Source organism: Thalassophryne amazonica, chromosome 1 (genome assembly GCF_902500255.1).
Source record: "Thalassophryne amazonica chromosome 1, fThaAma1.1, whole genome shotgun sequence".
Taxonomy (NCBI): Eukaryota; Metazoa; Chordata; class Actinopteri; order Batrachoidiformes; family Batrachoididae; genus Thalassophryne; species Thalassophryne amazonica.
Window position 1 is genome coordinate 168,011,844 of NC_047103.1, and position 25,248 is coordinate 168,037,091.

Here is a 25,248-nt window from a genome sequence, read left to right on the forward strand (position 1 = left end):
AGATTTGGCTGTTTTCTTGCAATGTTGTGCTTATCAATTCTGAGGTTCCCTTTGTCTCCTCCTCAGGGGTCTGGTCGGGTGTTGCGGAGGATGGCCTCCCTCCCCTCCAGGAGCCAGTCTCCAGGCTGCGGCACAGCTGGCACCGTCTCGCCGTCCCGTATCTCCCTGAGAACATCCCAGGGCAGCACCTATGACTCGCCCATCCTCTCTGAGCCCAAACCTCTGGCTGCTGTTTTCCCTGGCACCACCATGCCGCCATCATGCCAGTCACCTTCCTCACCGGGCGACGGATCTTGTCCCGGCACACAGGTCCTGGGCGGTGGCGACAGCGGTGGCGTCGAAAGCAGAGGTGGCGGACGGCTAGGCTCCACCCTCTCACTGATCGAGGGGAGGGGACTGACCGGATCCCCACTACGCTCGGGGATGGCAGCGATGCCGCAGCATTATGGCTCCACCCTGCCCCGGCAGAACCAGCCGCTGGCCTACGGAGCTGATCCATACGGGCTGTACCAGAGGAGCCCCCTGCCCCGCCCCGACAGCCTCATAGGTCAGTTTGACGTCCAATCCACATGACACCGCTGACAGATTTAGTGATGCTAACAACTCCACATTCATCTTATGAGTCTGAATCTAAAGCCGCAAAGAGGACGTTTGTGCATCAGAGGGTTGTTAGGTCAAATCCAACCAGGTCAGAATCTGGGCCAGAAAAGCAGCATGATGTTTCCTGCCTTCCTTCCCCTCAATGTGACTTTGAGTCGAGCGGTTCACTGCAGATGTGTCAGTGCTGGCAACGCCGCAGCCTCGCTGCACAGCTGTGACATCACTTCCTGTGCTTAATTTAAAGACATCTGACTGAGCCGAGATGATTTGTGTGCATCTGCAGCTCTGGGAATGAAGCTTGGCAGGTGATTTATATCTCGTACCTGGATTTAGCCGCTCATTTCATGGACTCTGTAGTCACATTATGGAGGCCCAGCGGCAGATGCTGCTGCTGCTGCTGCAGCTTTAACTTAATGCAGGCCTGAACAAAATTCACTTAGCAGCACATTGACAACATCGATCTTAGCAACATTTGTCTGTTTCCTGAATTCTGTCGATGGGGGATGGGCAACCCCAGAATTGCCCTTAAAAATTTTGGCAAAGGTCAAGGTCATTGGGGTCTAAGGTTTTTTTTCTAGATAACTAGATACTCACTCACTCATCTTCAACTGCTTGCTCCAGTTAAGGGTCACGGAGGGGCTGATTGACGTAAACGGTTGAAGGTGAGTGAGTCAGTGAGTGAGTATCTATCTATCTAACCACACACACACAAACACACATACATATATATATATATATATACACAGTGAGGAATTTGCAAGTTCTCCCAATTAGAAATCATGGAGGGGTCTGAAATTTTCATCTTAGGTGCATGTCCACTGTGAGAGACATAATCTAAAAAAAAAAATAAAAAATCCGGAAATCACAATGTATTTTTTTAATAATTTATTTGTATGTTACTGCTGCAAATAAGTATTTGAACACCTGTGAAAATCAATGTTAATATTTGGTCCAGTAGCCTTTGTTTGCAATTACAGAGGTCAAACGTTTCCTGTAGTTTTTCACCAAGTTTTCACACACTGCAGCAGGGATTTTGGTCCACTCCTCCACACAGATCTTCTCCAAATCTTTCAGGTTTGGAGTTTCAGCTCCCTCCAAAGATTTTCTATTGAGTTCAGGTCTGGAGACTGGCCAGGCCACTCCAGGACCTTGAAATGCTTCTTACAGAGCCCCTCCTTAGTTGCCCTGGCTGTGTGTTTGGGGTCATTGTCATGCTGGAAGACCCAGCCATGACCCATCTTCAATGCTCTTACTGAGGGAAGGAGGCCGTTTGCCAAAATCTCACAATACATGACCCCATCCATCCTCCCTTCAATACGGTGCAGTCGTCCTGTCCCCTTTGCAGAAGAGCACCCCCAGAGTATGATGTTTCCACCCCCATGCTTCACGGTTGGGATGGTTTTCTTGGGGTTGTTCTCATCCTCTAAACATGGTAAGTGGAGTTGATTCCAAAAAAGCTCTATTCTGGTCTCATCTGACCACATGACCTTCTCCCATGCCTCTTCAGGATAATCCAGATGTTCACTGGTGAACTTCAAACGGGCCTGGACATGTGCTGGCTTGAGCAGGGGGACCTTGCTGCCCTGCAGGATTTTAAACCATTGTCGCGGCTCGTCTTTTTGGTCTTCTCAGGATGTCGTCTTTTAGATAACACAAACTAATTGCAAGTGATATGCTAGAAAGAGGACACAACACTTTAGAATAATTCAGCCTTAAGCAAGATAAAATGCACAGAGTTTTTAAGTTTATTTAAGCCTTCGACACAAAGCTTAGACAAACTGAGTCCTCTAGAGAGACTGAATATGACAACCGCGCTCGTCTATTTATTGGAGACCCGCGGGCATCGCTCCTCCTTCGACTTTTTTATTTATTTCATTCCCAAGACATGGTTTTCTATTGGAAGCGTCCTCTAGTGAACCCTAAGCAGGTGTTAGGCCATTATTTCAATGTGACAAACGCTCCCATTAAAACATGAAGGATTTACAACTGATTTTTTTAAAAGACCTTCAGCCACAGGTGCAGCTGGCCTGAGGCCCCCTCCGCACGTGGCCTCAGCCACACGTGCAGCTGGCCTGAGGCCCCTGCACGCGGCCTGCGGGAAAGCACCTAAAAGGCCTTGGAAAGCCCCTGACAGACTAAATGACTAATAGAGCCCTTTTTTTGGGTTGAACACCTGCTAGTTCAACCAGAGGACATACAGTTCGGATCAGGACACTTGATAGTTCATCACAGTTCAAATATGGACCTAAAAATTCTTCTACAGTCCCTCCTCTGGGACTCGAAAGAGTCCCATTACATCAACTATACTCTTGGGTTGTTTACTGACAAGACATCCTCATTTGTGCATTGCAATATAAAAGAAAAACACAGCACTCGACTTACTGATAACTCTGGTGCGGATATGAATATCAGTGATACTTCACATGGTAAATATATTGCAGTGCAGGTGAACCTACATACTAAGGCACAAGGTGAGCAATTAGCTGGATTATATCAACACAAGGTGACATTCAATCATTGAGTTTTGGTGTAATTCAAGGCACTTAAAATGGCCACATAAAACAAGTTACATCAACCTCTTAATCATGGCAAAGTAAAGGCTTCACATTGACATCAGTGCAACCAATCATCTTCTGGCATCTATTGACTCACTCAACCAGAGGCTCCAACCCATTATACTTGGTTCTACATATTATTTTGTTAAAGCGTCACACATTTATTATTTAAATGCATCAAATAACCCCTACGTTACCACTATTTAGTCAACCAATCAAGTAACTATTCTAAGGTTAGCGCAGCTATGTCTAGTTAAATGATAAACACAATAAATGGTTTCCCTTCATGTCCGTCCTGAAGTCATTTGCCTTAGTCAGTCGTATAATGGTTTTCATTATAGGCCATTTCTCAACATTCTCCACTTTGTTTTTCTTCTTTTTCAGCTTGTTTTCTAATGCCCGTTTTGGCCAGACACCAAATTTAGGCAATGCATGTCTCTTGAGGCATGCTATAATTTAAGAAAAAAAGGGGTCCCTATGGTGCATCTTTACTACTAAATCTACAAACACGCCGTGTAAGGGTCCCCTTTTTATAACTTTGCAATGTGATATCTATGTGTATGCATTTAGCTTTATCTGTGTTACGCAGATGATGGTAAGGACAGACATTTACCCAACTTTCGTTACTAACATATATCCTTCTTTGTTTTATTTACACTCAGATTTCTGAAACCAGTCCGCAATTCAAACTCAAGAACCAAGATCATAGTCCGTGTTCAGTGCCATTACGTCAGTCCGCGCTCCTCAGCATTTACTCAGCATCTGAAGTTTTGGGAGAAGTTGGGGAACATGGGGAGGTTGGCCTTTCAGGGGTAGTGGGGGAGGGATCAGGAATTCTGGCTTTCAGACAGTCGTGCAGTTCTCTGATGGATCTTTCCAGCTCCTTGTGCTGCTTGGCCAGGTTGTACAGGGCCCCCAGATAATTCTTGCCCACATTCAGGGTGGTGGTGGCCAGCCCTAGCTGTTCCCTTTCCATATGCTCCATCATGCAGGCTAGCATGTCCATACTAGACTGAAGACCACACAGTTGAGTATGGAGGCCCTCCTGAGCACAAGAGATGTTGGCATTGTCACGGTGTATCCTGAACAGGTATGCAGCTGTCTGACTTAGTTGTGGCATGATTTCCTCAAATAGCTCATGGGGAATGTGATTTGTGAGGGGCAGGAGCTGCTCCAAGGTTTTTGGAACAGACTCTTGTGGAAGACGAAGCTCTCGAACCAAGATTGCCATGTCCTGTGGGGTGACCATGACCAGATTAAGGTTGTGCAGTCCAGGGGACAGGAAGTACAAGGGGGAAGGCATTTTGTGTGTGGGGGGAGTATTGTTGATGTCGCACAGGCAAGTGGTTGGGACACTCTGGGCATTTAGTAGCCTGTACAAAGCTCCCTTCTGTCCTGGTGGGTGAGTTCAACTAAGGTCCACCCCTGCTGATCCTCCTCCAGAGGTACTGGGCTGATCAGAATATCTCTCCTGCCTTGGGGGTGGAAAGCTGGGGACAGGTCCTAGCAGTGAATTGGGTCTAGGATGCACTCGGGCAGTTGCTGCATATGGTCGACCTTGGCTGCCTCCCCTGGAGGGTATCGTTGCCACTGGCACATGTGACTGTCTCCATGGCATCTGCGGAAGGGGTGTGTTCCTGAGTCCAAAGGGTCCTTCAGGTGATGGTGGAGTCCTCGGGCCGACTCTTGCTGCAGGCAGATTCTGTGAAGCCGTCATCGCCAGGTGCTGGAACGATGAAGATCCTTCTGTTGCCAACTGGTTTAGCTGCTGGATGGATGGCGGCTGTGGCGATCAATCATGTCTCGACCATCCCTCCTGTATATCCTCTTCTCCAAACAGTTCTGAGAGTCCAATCAGACTTGATAGAGGCAGATCAGGCATAGGTCCCTGATCAGGGGAGTCTGGTCTCTCAGCCATACTCCTGTGTCCTAGTAATATACATATACGTTCATTATTACAGCTCCATGTCATTCTTTCAGATATTGTCTATCCTATCCCTCATTTTTGTGGGTGCATGTGTGTGAATGTAAATGTGCATGCATGTCTTCTTCCTCGTCTACAATATCACCAAGCACGGTCCATCCCAGTCCTCCCTATCTGGGGTATACGCCACAATATTAGGGAGCTGGGGGCTGTCGGGGAGGATAATTGGTATTTCATCCATTTCCATATATTCTGGTTCTCTGTCTGTTTCGTTTGTGCTTTCTTCTAGGGCTCGGATGGCTAACAGTGGGAGCTGTCCTACTGTGGATGAAATCAATTTATTGACCAGAAATTTTATCAAGGGAATACCACAACATATTACCAGCAAGACCGCCACCCCTGTTAGTGCCAAGATTACACCTATCTGGTATAACCAGTCTTTCCATGATATCCACCCTCTCCTTAGAGTCCCAAACAGTGAAAACAGTGGGCCAATATTCATTCCATTCCCTACAATGTATCCAGAATCGTCAGTTTCATTTCTCCCTCCTATGGAGTTACTTAACAGTTCCTGTTGCATCTCTTCAAGTGTGATTAAGAGCTCTGTCAAATTTCCGTCTTCCCCTGTACGCATGGGAATAGCTGTGCAACATTCGGTGGCTTTGATCATAATACAAACTCCTTGTTCATCAGCCATCATCATCTCGATAGCTAATCTATTTTGCATTGTCATTAGCGAGGTGGCGTGCAGTTGTTCGGTTAAGGCTCCTACTGCTGCCAATGTCCAGTTCAGGTATCTTTGCTGATTATACCACAAGTAATTAATCCACTGCACCTCCTGGAACCTAGAACGGATTTTTGGAGTAACCCCAAACAGAGCCAATGCCCATCCCCATTTATCCGCATCTTCATCTGCTTTAACTCTGCTACTGTCTATGGCTTCTAACTGTCGGGGTATCCCTTCTGGTATCCCGTTTCTTACTGTGATGTTGTAGTCTGTTTTAAACGTCATTATTCCTCTTTTCTTACGAAGTTTCTGTGGCATGGGTTGTATTGAATTTGGCATTTCAATTACTGTTATAGCTCCTGTGAGCATCACAGGAGCACAAAGGCCCTTCCAATTAGGGGACAGCGATGACAGGAGTTTCCTTCTTTGTCCGCATATCCAAAAGATGTCAGCTAAGGGTACCGTTCCCTTAGCTAAATTTGGAGTAGATACCCATGAAGCATGGGTGAGATTCAGTCCAATTACCGACCCCCCTGTGGCCGGTACTATTTGTTCACACTGTATGCCTGCTGCTGGCAGGGTGTGACAGACGGTAATGTTCCATGCTGTTTTGGCCGGTTTGTATTCTTGCTGCTTTTGCATACACTGTATGTGGTGTTTTGGCTGGGTCGTCCCTACCTGCCAATCGCTTATGTATTGTGCTACTAAGCCTTTAGCTATACAGAATGGGTGTATCATCCCTTTCTCTATTTTAATCATAGGTGGAACGGTTCCTTCTGTACTTAGGGGCACTGGACAAAGTTTACTGTCGGCAGCATATTTTTCATCACCTACTGCCATTTTCATAACACATTGTGTATAGCATTCTGCTTGGTCTGAGTTATGTTGGGGACTCCTATAACAGTTGTTGATATCAGGTAGGGGTTTAGCCTGAGGTATCACACCTTTCCAGTGACAGGCTATGCAAGGCTTTTCACTGATCTGCCTAGCCGAAAATTTCAACCATTGGTAAAATAAATTGGTCTTCAACCCTTGTGTGCGGGCTAGGTCTGTACTGGGATCCCATCTCCCTAAGTGACTGCTTGTTTCTAGGCTTCTAATTGTCCTCTTTTTCCTTGGTTTGATTTTTACCCATTTTGTGGCTTCATGTACTGTAACAGTTACGTCTTGCTTGGTTTCCCTGCATCCTCTTTTATCACAAATTACCTCTATGTTGAGTGTTCCCTCCTCTTCACATTTGATGCTAATGGCTTCGCCTAATATGTAATCCCCCAGCTTTCCCTGTATTCCTATGTTCTTGTAGGCTTTTGATTTAATGTATACCAAATTATATGTTTTTCCTGTGTTTAGAATGCCTTGTTTAGCTGCTATTGCGGCCATGGCCACGGCACAGTCCGTTGTATGTTTTGGATGTCTATTTTCTCCCATACTGACCACCAGTAGTATTGTCAATCCCTTGAATAATTCCTTAATCATTGCTCTGATGACTGTTGAGATGTGCTACTAGATGTGCTACTAAGTGAGCCGTCACTAGATGAGCTGTCACTAGGGATGTGTGGTGTATCTGTGCTTTGTCTGGGTTGTACTTCCTGCGGTTCTTCTGTCGGTAAATCTACTGAGTTGCTGTCCGAGTCTGATGTCTCCTGTGGCCTGTCTATCTGTCGGTCTGTATTTCTGTCTGTCTGTTGGCCTGCGTCTCCAGTTGTCTCTGAGTCTGCATCTGAGTCTGTCGCTGCTCTATCTGGCAGGGATCCACTACTCTCTGAAGCTGTGCGTCGTCTTTGTTCAATCAGTCTCTGTGAGCGCCTTGGCCGGTGTTCGCCTGGCTGCAGGGAGGCGTGGCCTTCCCTCGGTGCTTCTTCTGGCTGCAGGGAGGCGTGGCCGTCCCTCGGTGCTGCTGTAGGGTCTCTGGCTTCTCCTGCTTCCCCCCTTGGCCCGGCGGCTCTGCCAAGACGAGCTTGCCGAGGCCGCAGGGGCGCTGGGCCACCAACCCTACAGCAGTGGTTTAAATGAAACCAAGTGTCCTTACCGTCTACTTTGACTGCTGTACGTGAGGCAAGAATAACTTTAAAAGGACCTTCTCGGCGGGGCCTGTCCCACTTCTTTTTGAACACCTTGACGTAAACCAGATCACCAGGCTGGATGCTCTGATTTTCAAGTGGAATCTCTGCTTCTCTGTCTTCTGTAGCACCTTTGACCTGCAAAAAGATAGTTTTGTGTATTTGGGTTAACTGTCTCAGATAATTATGCCATTCGTCTTGTAGCTGCTCCAGCGATGGTCCTTCGTAGGGTCCTCTCAGGTATGGAATAGGCATCGGCCGACCTGTAAGAGCTTCAAATGGTGTCAAATGGGTTAGTCGGTTAGTTTGTGAGCGCATTGACAATAAAGCAAGCGGCAACGCATCCAGCCAGGTTAGTTTGCCATTGCTGTCTGCTATGATTTTTGCTAGTTTGTTCTTTAAAATGCCATTAGCCCGTTCCACTGCCCCATTTGATTGAGGGTGATAAACACACCCAAACTTCTGTTTGATACCCAATTGTTTGAATGTTTCTTGTGTAAACTTGGCTACAAAAGCCCTACCGTTGTCAGATGAGATAGTATCTGGAATGCCAAATCTTGGAAAGACATCTCGGCACAAGAATTTGGCTACCGTTTTATGGTCTTGATTTGCAGAGGCTACTGCCTCAATCCATCGGCTGAATCTGCATATCACTACCAAAACATATCTCATTCGTTTAACTCGATTTTCAGCTCCCATGTCTATGAAATCCATCATAAGATGTCTGAATGGCCCATCAGGGACCGGAATGTGGGCTAAAGGGGCTGTGAATGATTTCCGGACATTGTACTGTGCACATACCTCACACTCATTCAACAAACGGTCCACTGTTGCTGCCATATATGGTGACCACCAGACAGCTTTTAGTTTGTTCATAATTTGGACTCGCGAACAATGATCGGGTCCGTGGGCCCAAATGATTGCATGTCGTAATAAATTGGTGGGTAACACAAAATGTCCATGACTACTGCGCCACAGCTTGTCCGCTGGCCCCTGACTGCGTGTCTCAATAGCGCCTCGTTTAACCCACATTCGTTTTTCTTCTCCACTGGCCCTACTTTGAGCCACTATCAGTGCGTCAAGTGAAACCAGTGGGGCACAATCTTGGATGGTTAGCAGGGGAAACATATTTTCTCCTTGTGCTCCTTTGCGAGCTGCGTCATCTGCTAGATTGTTACCTTGAGCTATGATGTTATTATTCTTTTGATGACCTGCACATTTAATGATGGCTACCTCAGACGGTAATTGGAGAGCTTGTAACAGTTGGGAAATCGCTTCTCCATGAGTGACAGGGGTGCCATCTGCTCTCAGGAATCCCCTTTGTTTCCAAATGTTTGCATGTACATGACATACGCCATAAGCGTAGGCTGAGTCTGTGTAGATATTAACACGTTGATCTTTACCTATCTGGCAAGCCATAGTTAAGGCTTTGATTTCTGCCAGTTGGGCTGAACAAGGCTGATCAATTCCTTGGGACTCCAGTAATTCAAAGGTCTCGCCATCCGTGTTTAGTTTAACAATCCCCATACCCGCATGCAATCCTGCGGCATCCCGAAAGCATGAGCCATCCACGAACAGGGTTAGATCTGCATCTATGGCGTGATTATACAAATGTTCTCTGGCTCTCAAAAATTTCTCTGTCTCTGCCACACAGTTATGTGGAGTACCATCTAACGGTGTGGTCAATTTGGTGGCGGGATTCACCGTGTGACAACGTTGTATTGTTATTTCTGGAGCGGACAACACAACTTCATATCCAGTGCGTCTAGCTTGTGTTAAGACAAAACGTTGACTGGTTAGCAGGGCATGTAACTGATGCGACGTGTACAACGTTACTGCATGTCCCATGATTATGGATGATGCTTTTTGAAATGCAAAGGCAGCTGCTGCTAGACCCTGATAGCATGGTGGCAATCCTGTTTCAATGTTGTCAAGCTTTGTACTATAATAGGCCAATGGTTGTTTTCCTTCATTTGTTTCCTGCATTAGTACAGCACAAGCATATCCAGTTTTTTCAGTAACATACAAATGAAAAGGTTTCCCATAATCTGGGTTACCTAACGCGGGAGCAGATTGCATGTCTGTTTTTAGGGCCTCAAAAGCTCCCGTTGCCTGATCTGTCCAGACGAGGAGAGCTGCATTGCTTGTTTGCCCCACTGCTCTAATCATGGCACGCAAAGGTGCAGTTTTTATAGCATAATCACAAATCCACGGCCGACTGTACCCTGCCATCCCAAGGAATGAAAGCATCTGTCCCACTGTTTGGGGTTTGGGAGCCTTGACTATAGCCTCCACTTGGCTTGGGGCTATACATCGCGTGGTCCCACACAACTGTCTTCCCAAGTATTGTACTTGTTGTTTGCAGAACTGCAATTTGTCCTTACTTACTTTATGACCTCCATCTGCCAATGCATGCAATACAATTAATGAATCTTTTTCACACTGTTCTTGAGTCTCTGATGCAATAAGGAGATCATCCATATATTGCACCAATGTACTGGGTATATCAAGGTGTTGTAAATCTTCAGCCAGGACTTTGTTAAAGATGGCTGGGGACAGGTTCAGTCCCTGAGGTAGCCGTGTATACGTTAGCTGTTGTCCCAGAAATGTGAATGCAAACAAATGTTGTGAGTCTGGGTGCACAGGCACACTGAAATAGGCTGAACACAGATCGATTACCGTGTACCATTTTGCTCCAGCAGGGATGCTTGATAGTATAGTATGCGGATCAGGTACTATAGGTGCATCCATTTCTATAATTGCATTGATAGGACGCAGATCATGTACCAGCCGATACTCTTTGGTATTGTTTTTAGGGATAGGGTAGATAGGAGTATTGCATGGGCTTGCAGTTTTTATTAAAACTCCAGCTGCCATTAGTCCCTTAATTACTGGTTTTATGCCTTCAATAGCCTGAGGTTTTAATGGATACTGCCTTTGGTGAGGCAGTTTTGCTCCCGGTTTTACTTTTATTTTTACTGGTAAGGCTGTTTTTACTAGTCCTACATATGTTTTGCTTTTGGACCACACCACTGGTGGTATTTGCTCTAACAATTTCTCTTGTTGGGCCGATAACACCATCTGTCCCTCTGGTCTAGGATTGAGCTCCACTTTTTGAGCTATAGCCTCATCATTTACTTTTAAATTAATTCGTACAAACTGCTGGTCTTTTGACAGATGTACTTGTGGACTTTCCATGTTTTGCCATTCTTCAACTTCTGAGGCTGTCTTTACCATTGGACCTAGGTCATGGGATTCGTACTTTTCTGAGACTAAAAGGGTCACATGAGGCGTGGCATTCGGCACTTGATACCATTGTTGTTCAGCTGAAGTTAGCTTGACAGAAGCTGCGGCCCCTTGGGGGCCTAAATAAATTTCTGTGGTGGTTATGTGAAACAGCCATTGATTCATCAATGCATCCCAGCAGCATGCATAGTCAGTTTGTTCTTGTTTGGCGTCGAACATCAGGGTGACATGTAAAGGTAAACTAGGTGTACATACTGCTTCATAGTGTTGTTCTGCCCAGGGCTTCCATTTTTCCCATTCCAGTTGGAGATTTGAATTTTCTGGTTGTAACTTCAGCCAGTATACCATGGGTTGCACAGGTCGGCCCTTGTTTTCCATGTCCATAAGCACCATAATGTTGGCGAGTGCTTCGTCAGGAAAGTGTATTTGCAGTCCTTGATGGGTACACACTATCTGGGTTTGTAGCTTACATAAAATGTCTCTTCCCAGCAAATTCACAGGTGTATTTTGTGAGTATAACAGGGGTGCTTCAATTGTTTTTCCTGCAATCGTTACAGGAAGTGGGCGTGTAAACGGTATTATTTGAGTCTTCCCAGAGAAGCCGATGGTCTTAATTACAGACCCAGAGAGGGGGAGATGAGCGCCCATTTTCCCTATGCAAGAGTATGTTGCCCCTGTATCCACCATGAAAGGGAAATCTCTGTTTTGTATATTAACAGTGACGGTTGGCTCTTCCTTAGGTATCATCGAAATAGCCAATGCCACCGTTTCCCCCTCTGTCTTCTCTAGGCCTCCCTATTGCCAATAGGCAGAGGGTCCAACCCAAGGTCGGGCCGGACAATTTCTCATTCGATGTCCAGGTTGTCCACAGCTCCAACACTCATTAGAGGGTTGATCCCCTATTGGGGGTGTTGGTCCCATAGGCGGTCCCGCTTGACTGTTCCTGGGAGCTGAGTTTTGGAATCTACTTCCAAATGAAGGTTGGCGAGATCCTCTTCGCCACCCTCCTTTTTAACCTTGAAAGTTCCGTGACTCTCCTCTCCACCCATGACTGTAGGTGGGTCCATTTCCGGGTGTGCCAGTGCTATGGTAGTGATAGTGATGCTCCACTGGTGCTGAGACTTCTCCTGCAGCAGTGCTCCCTGCTGCTCCTTGGGGGCTCTGTGTGGCTGTTACCACAGGTGCCTGTATGGTGGCAGCAGTGTTTGCCGTAGGGCCTAGGCTTGCCGACTCAGAAGGAACAGGGGTCATCATTGGTGCCTGGGTCTTTGTTTTTTCTTTCTTGACTTTGGTTAGCTCTCCCAACTGCATCTGCACCAATTTTTTTCGTCAGGGATTTTGCTGCATCTTCTTCTTTTTGTTTTTCTTTCTTGTAGATTTCAAGATGGTGACAAATATGCTCAGAGTATAAAGCCCAATTCATTTTCGATAGTCCCACAACTCCATCTAGGGCTTTCTGAACCTCATCTGGTAGAGCCTTTTTTTACAGTTATTTTAAACAGGATTTCAGTTGCTGGAGAATGGTTCCATGCATTTCCTGTTTCCTCCGCCCATCTTTTCTGGAATCGGTGCAGGAACTTCTTTGGGCACTCTTCAGGTGTCCACTCCTCATCATCCAATTTAGAGGGATCCAAGACCTCAGGGTACTTTCTTCTCAGTCCTTCCCACATGGAGTTTCTATAGCGATTAAAGGGGACTTCATCATGTTGATTAGTGCCCATCATTTGTGTTAGTCCAACCTTTCCTGCTAATTCTTCAGTGTCATGTTTTCCCATGACATGCATTAGCAAGGCTTTTATGTCACCTAAAGACAAGGTTACCCCTGCAGTGCCTTCTTCTAAGGCAGTTATCCATCTCCCAGCTCCTTGGGTGATGTCTGGCAGTCTGTTGGCCAGCCCCACCATGTCTGTCCAGCTCCATGGGGTATACACATGATGACCATTTCTAACCACCAATGGGCATATGAGGTCTTCGTCCTCCTCTTCTTCTGTGCGGACTCCATACTGTCTTCCAGATCGAGTGCGACTGACTGGTTCCAGGCAGGTTATATTCTGTTCTAAAGCCGCTATGTCTTTGGCTACACATTGTTGTCTTTGCCTGAGTCGGGCCTCTTTTGCAGTCTCAATGATGATCTCACCAGAAATTTTTCGGGTGGGTGGCTGTATAATGTGATTCCCTTGATTGGGCGTCGATTGTTGTAATATTCTTCTTTCCTCGGCGTCCCTATGTCTTTGTATTCTTTCCTTCGCTAGCCGAAGTTGCTCAGCTAGTTCTTCATTATCTCTTCTGGCCAGATCCAGTGTGCCACAGAAGCTCTTGTGCCACTCTTCGGAGCCTCTATAGCCTGTGAAGGTCCAGTCGGCTGACTTATGGTGGGAGGGGACGGTTTTCAGTGGACCTCGATGTGCAGGCGGAGCCTTCAGGTCTCTCTCTTTATCCTCGTCTGCCTCCGTGTCACTGTTATTTGTGGCCCCCCCTGCTGGTCGTGGTGTGCGACCACTTACTTTCGGACTTGGAGACCTTGTATGATCCATTTGACAGACTGAGGACCTGTCTCCTTGTGGCTCTCGAGCTTTTAGTGTCAGTGTGAATTTGCCCTCCACATCCATGCCTTGGTCCTCTTCACGAGTTCCTAATACAAATTGTCCAGCTGTCTTTCCCATATCATGACGTTTATATGGGGGTGGCTCTGATTCCCAGCTCGGTGCACTGGCTTTAGTCTCTTTGGATCTTTCCTCTGTCATTTTTTCTCTTTTCTGCTGTAGCCTCTGTGCTTCCTGCTTGAACAAGGCCAAAACTTCTTTTTCTTCAGTGCGTTTTTTGTTGTTATTTACGTTCTTCTGCTGATCTTTAATTTCTTTTTTCTGTATTTCTACCACAACTGCTTCACACATCACCGGATCAAATGATCCCACCAAAGGCCATTGCCTGCCCCCATGTGACCTTTTGTGCCACTTTCTCATACATTGGTTGGCCTTAGTGTGTTTTCCTGGATATTTTCTTAGTACTAAGTCTAGTGGGGTACTTTCCCGACCTTGACCTTGAGAGTTACCCATGTAACCCTGACAAACGCTATGTGAGGTGTTTCTATGGTGTTCTGGTAGTCCCTCAGGGGCTGTCCTGATCCAGACCAATAACTTGCTGGCTGTAACACCTGTTTTGTATTTTAAACCCTTAAAAGGATTAAATTTCCAACTGCTATGCCCGTCTTCTTTTTCTTTAACTAAATATGAAAATTGACCTGTTTCCCACCGAACCTTCCTTGGGACCACAGTCAGAGTCAACCTAGGAAACAGTTCTTCACCTGGATCGGTTGGTAGTGTTACTAAATGATTTAATGGTATGCTAAGTTCTTTATTAGGGTCAGCACAAAGCAGCTCCAGCCACGGGGTTAAACCCTGATGCCACAGACGTCTTATCAGCAGCTCCCAATTAATTAGAGGGAATTGTTCTTTCTTTTGCTTCAGATTGATTACCTTAGTAATCTGCCATAATTTCTGATTGATCTCTTGTTCGTCCTGCCAATGTTCTGCTCCTACCCTGTCAAAATAGGTCCTTTCCAGCCAAAAATGTGTCCTGATTCCCTGGGTTTCGATGTCTCCGTCAGTCAAGTAATGTTCTGGGAGTATTATTTCATCATCACTTAAGTCTCCCATCAATGACTGTCCCAAGCATTGATCAGTCTGTCAGCTTTTTCACTATAATCTAAGCTTTATCTCTTTTGATTTATAACCAACTTTATTTATTTAATCCTCTTACAACCCTAACACCTCCTAATGTCTTTGCTCCCGACTTTCTATTTCCCTTCTAATTTAATTTTTTTTTTTTTAACTTTCTGCTTCTCGTCTTTTTCTGCTATGTTTGTTTATTAGTTTTCTCTCTTTGAAATAATATCTACCTTCTCTGTATTTACATAGCACTCTTCTCCTGTCTTTTCTTCACTGTCTGTTTCACACTTTCCTCTCTGCCTGTCATGCACCTCCCAAGTCCTCCTGTTGGGTCTAAATACCTCCCCCTCGTACTCTTTCACATTAATCTTGTATGTCAGCCAGCCTGCAAGTTCTCACAGCTTTACACAGATTACTCTCCACTCTCCCACACACCAATCTTCAAAAGCTTTATACACAAAAATTATTAAAAACAACTTTCTATATATCTCTATCTAGACTTCTGCCACTTTTCACTCCGCGGCTTTAAACAACCTTTTTATTCACTTAACACCAATGTGTTCTGTTTAAGCATGTATCTCTTCTTCACGTTAGACAGCTTCTCCGGCGCTGTCAGCAACTTCATATATTACTTTTTTCAAGCCCTCTTTGAGCGTACAATATTTCATTTATTTCTACGCCTTACCGCGCCTCGCGTGCGTATCCTGTGCTTACTATATTATTTTCACAAGCTCCTTTCTGAGCATACAATATTTCATTTATTTCTACGCCTTACCGCGCCTCGCGTGCGTATCCTGTGCCTTTCTGCACTTTCTTCTACCTTTTTTTTTTTCACTTACTGAGCTCCTCGTGAGCTTATGGTGCCTTTGCACTGAAAATACTCTTTTTCTTGTCTTATAAAAAACTCATATTACTGTGTACTTAATTACTTATTCTTCTCCCACGCCCCACAAGCGTGTATCTGGTGCCTTACTGCACTATTTTCTGCTTCATTAATTCTCATGTATTCTGCACTAACTCTTCATTCATTTTATTTTTTTTTATAGTTTTTCTCTTTTCTTAAAAAATGACGTCCTTTATTGAGCTCTTTTACTTACTGTCAGCTGTGCCACTTTGCACTTTTAAATCTCTTTATCACGTACGGTATTTCTACTGCGCCCCCTCAGGCGCTTATCTTGTGCTTCCTCTGCATGTATTCTCTGTTAAACTCTTTTTCTCACTTATTTCACTTCAGTCTCTGTTAAACTCTTTAAACAACCTTGTATTACCTTGTATCTATTTGTCAGTATACTCCCCTAAATTAACCCCTACAGCGCATGCTATCAGCCGGCACGTTAGTAACGAATTTCAACACCAATTATTCTCCAAGCATCCAGGTTAGTTCTTCACGCACTCTTTCCGCACCAGAGTTCATGAACATTCCTGAACTTTCACTCACATAGACATTCTTTTTCCCGGGAACACACACACCTTCTGAGCATTTTATCTACAAGGCCTGATAATTTTCAATCTTATCTTTTTTTAGTCTCTTATCAATTTTCTTAGTCCAGGTTCTTTTGGGTAAGAGGCAATTAAAAAATATCACCTGTCAACTTGGGCGGAAATCCCGACTCACTCCTCCAGATCGTGCAGAAATTATAAAAGGTTTCTGCTTACCTTTTAGTCGTGATCACTGTTATTTACAGTCTGGAGGGATGAGCTGGACTGCCCCAGGCTGCCGGAATGCCCCTGGACCCTCCTGAAGCTGGCTCGCCAAGTTCTGTCGCGGCTCGTCTTTTTGGTCTTCTCAGGATGTCGTCTTTTAGATAACACAAACTAATTGCAAGTGATATGCTAGAAAGAGGACACAACACTTTAGAATAATTCAGCCTTAAGCAAGATAAAATGCACAGAGTTTTTAAGTTTATTTAAGCCTTCGACACAAAGCTTAGACAAACTGAGTCCTCTAGAGAGACTGAATATGACAACCGCGCTCGTCTATTTATTGGAGACCCGCGGGCATCGCTCCTCCTTCGACTTATTTATTTATTTAATTCCCCAGACATGGTTTTCTATTGGAAGCGTCCTCTAGTGAACCCTAAGCAGGTGTTAGGCCATTATTTCAATGTGACAAACGCTCCCATTAAAACATGAAGGATTTACAACTGATTTTTTTAAAAGACCTTCAGCCACAGGTGCAGCTGGCCTGAGGCCCCCTCCGCACGTGGCCTCAGCCACACGTGCAGCTGGCCTGAGGCCCCTGCACGCGGCCTGCGGGAAAGCACCTAAAAGGCCTTGGAAAGCCCCTGACAGACTAAATGACTAATAGAGCCCTTTTTTTGGGTTGAACACCTGCTAGTTCAACCAGAGGACATACAGTTCGGATCAGGACACTTGATAGTTCATCACAGTTCAAATATGGACCTAAAAATTCTTCTACACCATGACAGCATGTTACTAATGTAATCTTTGTGACTGTGGTCCCAGCTCTCTTCAGGTCATTGACCAGGTCCTCCTGTGTAGTTCTGAGCTTTCTCAGAATCATCCTTACCCCACAAAGTGAGATCTTGCATGGAATCCCAGACCGAGGGAGATTGACAGTCATCTTGTGTTTCTTCCACTTTCTAATAAATAGTAATAACAGTTGTCTTCTACCAAGCTGCTTGCCTGTTGTCCTGTAGTCCATCCCAGCGTTGTGCAGGTCTACAGTTTTGTCCCTGGTGTCCTTAGACAGCTCTTTGGTCTTGGCTATGGTGGACAGGTTGGAGTGTGATTGACTGAGTGTGTGAACAGGTGTCTTTTATACAGGTAACAAGTTCAAACAGGTGCAGTTAATACAGGTAAAGAGTGCAGAATAAGAGGGCTTCTTAAAGAAAAATTAACAGGTCTGTGAGAGACAGAATTCTTGCTGGTTGGCAGGTGTTCAAATACTTATTTTGCAGCAGTAACATACAAATAAATTATTAAAAAATCATACAGTGTGATTTATGGATTTTTTTTTTTTTTTAGATTATCTCTCTCACAGTGGACATGCACCTAAGATGAAAATTTCAGACCCCTCCATGATTTCTAAGTGGGAGAACTTGCAAAACCGCAGGATGTTCAAATACTTTTTTCCTCACTGTATATATATATGTATATATATATATTTTGTAGCTGTCACACCCAGTCCAAACAAGAGGAATTCTCAGTAGTATGAAGGTTATATTTCCTCTTTTTATTCAAGAGTGTGGTCTTTCAGTTTTAGAATATGATTTATTAATTTCACTTGTTCTGTGACCCACCACATCCTCCTCATTCAGATGACCGTCTTCTTATTTTGCAGCAGATGACATTCCGTTTAAAACCAAACAGGTAGTGGTGGGTACCCAGACCTGTCTTTTGGAAGTCAAAGAATCTAACAAACAAACACATTTCAAGCTACATGTAACCTCAACCACACCTGCTCCTAATTTATATCATCCATCCTTTTTACCACCAGTGTTTCCATGGGGGAACTGATGTACGAATGCCTTCTTCATTGGTTCATCTCTGTTATTTGTGGATAATTCCAGCACCTAACACTGCCACCTAGTGTTTTGGATGTCTGCTTGGAAATCAGATTTATAAATGCAGGCTGGGATTTGAAAGAAAAATTAATCCACTTTAATTCCGCTCTTGGTGATGATCTTGATATTTATGTTTGGAGCCCCTAGTGGCCAGATATGATAATGTTCTCACTTAAAGGAATTAGCAAGAGTAAGAAGAACATGAAAACCACTGAATAAGTGAAGAGTAGTTCTGTTGAGGGGTAACTTTTTGCTCGTAGCGTTTTACCTCGTGGGGAAACTGTGCTGATGCTGCAGCCCGTCCTGTCGCTAAGCCCCTCCCACTGACCCATCTATGAGTGTTCCATCCTGAAAGCATGTGATAATCGCTTGACGGCACCAGTGGGCTGTTTCACTTTTGTTCATTTCCATGTGATTCGTGTCCTTGGTGATGTCACTGATGCGTGCATTTGTGTCTTTTGTTGTGTGAAAAGATGGGAGGGTTGTGTGTGTGTGTGTGGGGGGGGGGGGGGGACAGGATGCAGAGTCACTGAACTGAATCAAATGTCTCCTGTTCTGCAGCTGAGTGATTTTTCATCCTGCAGTGCTGCTAAGTGGCCTGATACCGTCCGCTGCTTCCCAGTTATCCTGCACATCCACTTAATCCCAGATTACATCAAGGAAATGAGCTGTAGATGGATGCAAGATTAAGGATCATCAGGATTTATGGTTTAGGTGCCTAAACACCAACATGAATGACGAGATTAGCTTCTTGTTTTTGCGAACTGGATTCAGACGTTGCACCATCATCAGCACTCGTGAGGTTTCGTGATAATCCAGGATCACGTTTCAGTCAACAGAAGGAAGCAGAAATGAACAACACTAAATGGGTTTCAATCGGAGCACATTCTGATGGATTCAGGTTAAAAAGATATTGTTCTACTTTGTGTCTAATCCTCTAAATGTGCTCAACAGATTGCTTGATCCAGATTTATAATTCAAAATCCCTGAACATTAAAAACTGTATGACGTATATGGGATTAAATTTGTGCCAAAAATGTTCAGGCATGAAGGGGACTAAAGTAGTAGAGGAAACAATTGATAGTCTAGTGTTTAAGCAGTGGGCTTGAGACCAGAGGATCCTCGGTTCAAACCCCCGTGTGGCTGGAAAATCAGTAAGGGCCCTCAAGGGGCAAAGTCCTTAATCCCCTAGTTGCTCTTGATGTGTAGCAAGTGCCTTGCATAGCAGCATCCTGACATTGATGTGTGAATGTGTGTGTGAATGGGTGAATGCGAGGCATCAGTGTAAAGCGCCTTGAGCTTCTGATGCAGATGGAAAAGCACTATATAAATAAAGTCCACTCCAAAATGTGTACATACCTGTGATTTTTCTTTAAAAGAATTTCATTAAAAGATTTTTTATATATAAAAAATATCTTTATTTCTGTTACATATTTGCAGCTAATTCTATTGTGGGTAAAGTATTATATTAAATTTTGGGGAGATGTAAACGTACAGGCAGGTAGAACCCTCACCAGTGAAAAATAATGTAGACAAAATAATGAAAAATAATATCAAACACCCTTTAACTTTTAATTGTCCCCCCACCCCTCCCCCTTCTGATGATTTGAAACACCCGTTAAATACTTTTCTTATAGATGTAACTGGCTATAAAGCCATTTTGTGGAAATGGCTAAACTGTGATTCTGTTGTGTGAACCAGCAGACTTTTGCGCTGACGGCTTGTTTAAGGTTTAATGATCATTACTTAAACACAGCCAAAGTCCTTTTAAACATATAAAGCTGTCTAAAAATATTTGATTCTTGAAGTTTATCATCCAGATTTTAACTTTGAAGAAGCAGATTTGAAAAGGGTCACATAGTGCAAAACTACCAACACCATGAAATAATACTGTAACTGTCCAAAGTGAAAAAGACACTGATATTAATTTTAGCTCATATGACTCACCTCTGGGGAATTCCATGACAAAAATAGTGAGTTCACTCTGAGGTTTTACAGATGACAGGAAGGAAGAAGCTCATGTGAAAAGTTCAGAGTTCATGCTGTATTCAGTGGAAACTTGGAAGTCTGAATTTTTTACTTACAGCTCAGACAAAGATACAGTAGTGTTCAGAATAATAGTAGTGCTATGTGACTAAAAAGATTAATCCAGGTTTTGAGTATATTTCTTATTGTTACATATGAGACAAGGTACCAGTGGATTCAGTAGATTCTCACAAATCCAACAAGACCAAGCATTCATGATATGCACACTCTTAAGGCTATGAAATTGGGCTATTAGTAAAAAAAAAAGTAGAAAAGGGGGTGTTCACAATAATAGTAGCATCTGCTGTTGACGCTACAAACTCAAAACTATTATGTTCAAACTGCTTTTTTAGCAATCCTGTGAATCACTAAACTAGTATTTCGTTGTATAACCACAGTTTTTCATAATTTTTTCACACCTGCAAGGCATTAATTTTGTTGGTTTGGAACCAAGATTTTTCCCGTTTACTAGTGTGCTTGGGGTCACTGTCTTGTTGAAACACACATTTCAAGGGCATGTCCTCTTCAGCATAAGGCAACATGACCTCTTCAAGTATTTTGACATATCCAAACTGATCCATGATACCTGGTATGTGATATATAGGCCCAACACCATAGTAGGAGAAACATGCTCATATCATGATGCTTGCACCACCATGCTTCACTGTCTTCACTGTGAACTGTGGCTTGAATTCAGAGTTTGGGGGTCGTCTCACAAACTGTCTGTGGCCCTTGGACCCGAAAACAACAATTTTACTCTCATCAGTCCACAAAATATTCCTCCATTTCTCTTTAGGCCAGTTGATGTGTTCTTTGGCAAATTGTAACCTCTTCTGCACATGTCTTTTATTTAACAGAGGGACTTTGCGGGGGATTCTTGCAAATAAATTAGCTTCACACAGGCGTCTTCTAACTGTCACAGCACTTACAGGTAACTCCAGACTGTCTTTGATCATCCTGGAGCTGATCAATGGGTGAGCCTTTGCCATTCTGTTTATTCTTCTATCCATTTTGATGGTTTTCCGTTTTCTTCCATGCGTCTCTGTTTTTTTTTTTGTCCATTTTAAAGCATTGGAGATCATTGTAGATGAACAGCCTATAATTTTTTGCACCTGCGTATAAGTTTTCCCCTCTCCAATCAACTTTTTAATCAAACTACACTGTTCTTCTGAACAGTGTCTTGAACGTCCCATTTTCCTCAGGCTTTCAAAGAGAAAAGCATGTTCAACAGGTGCTGGCTTCATCCTTAAATAGGGGACACCTGATTCACACCTGTTTGTTCCACAAAATTGACAAACTCACTGACTGAATGTCACACTACTATTATTGTGAACACCCCCTTTTCTACTTTTTTTTTTACTAATAGCCCAATTTCATAGCCTTAAGAGTGTGCATATCATGAATGCTTGGTCTTGTTGGATTTGTGAGAATCTACTGAATCTACTGGTACCTTGTTTCCCATGTAACAATAAGAAATATACTCAAAACCTGGACTAATCTTTTAAGTCACATAGCACTACTATTATTCTGCACACTACTGTATATTGAGCCTAATAAAGGTAAAATGTTCATCTCCCCAAAGAGTCACTGCAGCAAAGTATGAGTATGAACATTAGTGTAACTGATGTTACAGTTACTGAGCCAGCAGACCTGCGTGGTGTCTTCACTGTCCAGCAGATATCCAGTAAAACTTTCCTGTGAAATTTTCCAGATGGTGTCCATAGTTCTTCCAAATGGTGTCTTTGGTGGCCAATATTTATGAGCTGTGTCTCTCACTGTCTCTTTGTTTCCATTAAAGTCTTCTTTTTTTTTTTTTGGAAGTAGCATTGCATTTCAGCCTGCAGTATGTTTTGACTCATGAACAACAGCCTGGTTTTTCAGTGTGTGACGGTTTGTTAATGCAAGCTTTGCCCACATGGTTCAAAATTCAGTTATTTATTTATTTTTTCCAGAAAATACAAATTTTGATCATAATGATGATATAATATTGTGAAGCTGTTATTTGTGTACTCTGGGACAAAGTTATAGTGGTGACAAAGAAAATTGTTTTTCTGGCAAGGGAGTAAAGGGTTTTAAAAAATTTTCTTTTTTCAATGATCGTAGTTTTTCCATTTTGTTGCTGGATTTTCCAGTTTGTGTTCTGACACAAGTGTCTCATGTCTCAGAGGATCCTTGGTTCAAATCCCAGCCTGACCAGAAAATCACTAAGGGCCCTTGGGCAAGGTCCTTAATCCCCTAGTTGCTCTTGGTGTGTAGTGAGCACCTTGTATGGCAGCACACTGACATTGGGGTGAATGTGAGGCATTATTGTAAAGTGCTTTGAGCATCTGATGCAGATGGAAAAGCGCTATATAAATGCAGTCCATTTATGTAAGAATTTTGCGGTTGATTCCAGCAAATGGTCTGTATTTCATAAACAGAAATATAAACTAGAACTGATTAGATTTTTCTTTCTTTTTTTTTTTTTTACTATTTTAATTTTGAAAAATAAATTTTTCTTGTTAAAGGTGTGTGATATAAACAAAAAATACTGATTTCCTCATTTCCTATAAATTAAAGATTTTTCTACGTATATATACGATGCATCTGGAAAGTATTCACAGCACTTCCCGTTTTCCACATTTTGTTATGTTACAGCCTCATTCCAAATTGGAGGAAATACATTTTTTTCCTCAAAATTCTACACACAACACGATATAATGATGATGTGAAAAAAACTTTCTTTTGAGATTTTTGAAAATTTATTACAAATTAAAAAATAAGAAATCACATGTACATAAGTATTCACAGTCTTTGCCATGAAGCTCAAAGTTGAGCTCAGGTGCCTAGTGTTTGCACTGATCATCCTTGAGATGTTTCTACAGCTTAATTGGAGTCCACCTGGGGTAAATTCAGTTGATTGGACACGATTTGGAAAGACACACACCTGTCTACATATAAGGTCCCACAGTTGACAGTCAGAGCACAAACCAAGCATGAAGTCAAAGGAATTGTCTGTAGACCTCTGAGACAGGATTGTCTGGAGGCACAAATCTTGGGAAGGGTACAGAAACATTTCTGCTGCTTTGAAGGTCCCACTGAGCACAGTGGCCTCCATCATCTGTAAATGGAAGAAGTTCAGATCCACCAGGACTCTTCCTAGAGCTGACTGCCCGTCTAAACTAAGCGATTGGGGGAGAAGGGTCTTAGTCAGGGAGGTGACCAAGAACCTGATGGTCACTCTGTCAGAGCTCCAGCATTTCCTCTGTGGAGACAGGAGAATGTTCCAGAAGGACAACCGTCTCTGCAGCAATCCACCAGTCAGGCCTGTATGGTAGAGTGGCCAGACAGAAGCCACTCCTTAGTAAAAGGCACATGGCAGCCCACCTGTAGTGTGACAAAAGGCACCTGAAGGACTCTCAGACCAGGAGAAACAAAATTCTCTGGTCTGATGAGACAAAGATTGAACTCTTTAGCGTCATGTTTGGAGGAAACCAGGCACCATCCCTACAGTGAAGCATGGTGGTGGCAGCATCATGCTGTGGGGATGTTTTTCGGCAGCAGGAACTGGGAGACTAGTCAGGATTGAGGAAAAGATGAATGCAGCAATGTACAGAGACATCCTGGATGAAAACCTGCTCCAGAGCGCCCTTGACCTCAGACTGGGATGACGGTTCATCTTTCAGCAGGACAGTGACCCTAAGCACACAGCCAAGATATCAAAGAAGTGGCTTCAGGACAACTCTGTGAATGTCCTTGAGTGGCCCAGCCAGAGCCCAGACCTGAATCTGATTGAACATCTCTGGATGTCTTTGCACCGATACTCCCCATCCAACCTGATGGAACTTGAGAGGTGCTGCAAAGAGGAATGGACCAAACTGTCCAAAGATAGGTGCACCAAGCTTGTGGCATCATATTCAAGAAGACTTGAGGCTGGAATTGCTGCCAAAGGTGCATCAACAAAGTAAGAGTATGAATACTTACATACACGTGATTTCATGTTGTTGTTTTTTTTTATTATTATTTTTACCTCCACCAAGGAGGTTATGTTTTCGGTCGCATCCATTTGTTGGTTGGTTGGTTTGTTAGCAGGATTACTCAAAGAATCCTCTACGGATTTCAATGAAATTTTTACCAGGGGTGTATCTTGGCCTAACTTAGAAGTCATTAAATTTGGTATTGATCTGGAACACAATCCGGATCCAGTCATTTTTTAAAGGATTCTTTATCATTGCAGGATAGGGCCAATTTCAACATTTTTGCATTGCAACTTCTTGAAGACGGGTCACAAAGGCTGAACAAAAATGAAGTTATGACACAACAATAATTTAGCATTTGTTTCTCCTCATTGAATAAACGTATTAGAAAATTAAAAAAAATAAAACATGTAGTTCATGCAGTTTCGCTTTATAAATACATTTGCTGAAGAGCTAAGGGTTTAACCCTCTGGGGCCGACGTCGTCGTATACGACGGCTGAGACCAAGCTTTACTAAATTATAAATAACTTTTTAATGATATGAAAAGTTAACTTTGTGGACTTTCGAGCCACCGTCCACCATCTTTGTACTCCTCATAGAAGCTATGTGATGACGTGAGCAATATGAGTGTCCAATCGGAATTGGTTCACTGTCACATGGTTTTCCAAAATCCAGTCGTAGGGCAGATTCACCTCACATGACACACCAAAGATTGTTTTTAGGAGTGATGTGTCACTAGTTTATTATAGTTTGCTGTGTGTTTTGAATAAATGTGTGTGGAAAATTATTTCCGCTTTACTTTTTCCTTTCTTATTTCTGATTGTAAACCTTTATTACACTTATAAAACACAACTATAGCATATATATTCTGAAAGCACAGGTTGTCCTGAAAAAAAAAGAGACATAAAACTTGATTGTGGGATGCAGGGAGAGCTGTTAACAGCAATAATAAAACATTT

At 43.5% G+C, this 25,248-nt stretch overlaps 1 protein-coding gene across 2 annotated transcripts in view; it reads left to right on the top strand.

Annotated features, from left to right (window-relative positions):
- The window catches only part of LOC117517834 (plakophilin-4-like), a 92,520-nt gene that overhangs the window by 44,728 nt on the left and 22,544 nt on the right, over nt 1-25,248 (top strand). For both annotated transcript variants that reach the window (XM_034178970.1, XM_034178977.1), the window contains exon 7: nt 67-547. In XM_034178970.1, the coding sequence (XP_034034861.1) occupies nt 67-547 (481 nt within the window). The remainder of the gene's footprint in view (nt 1-66; nt 548-25,248) is intronic.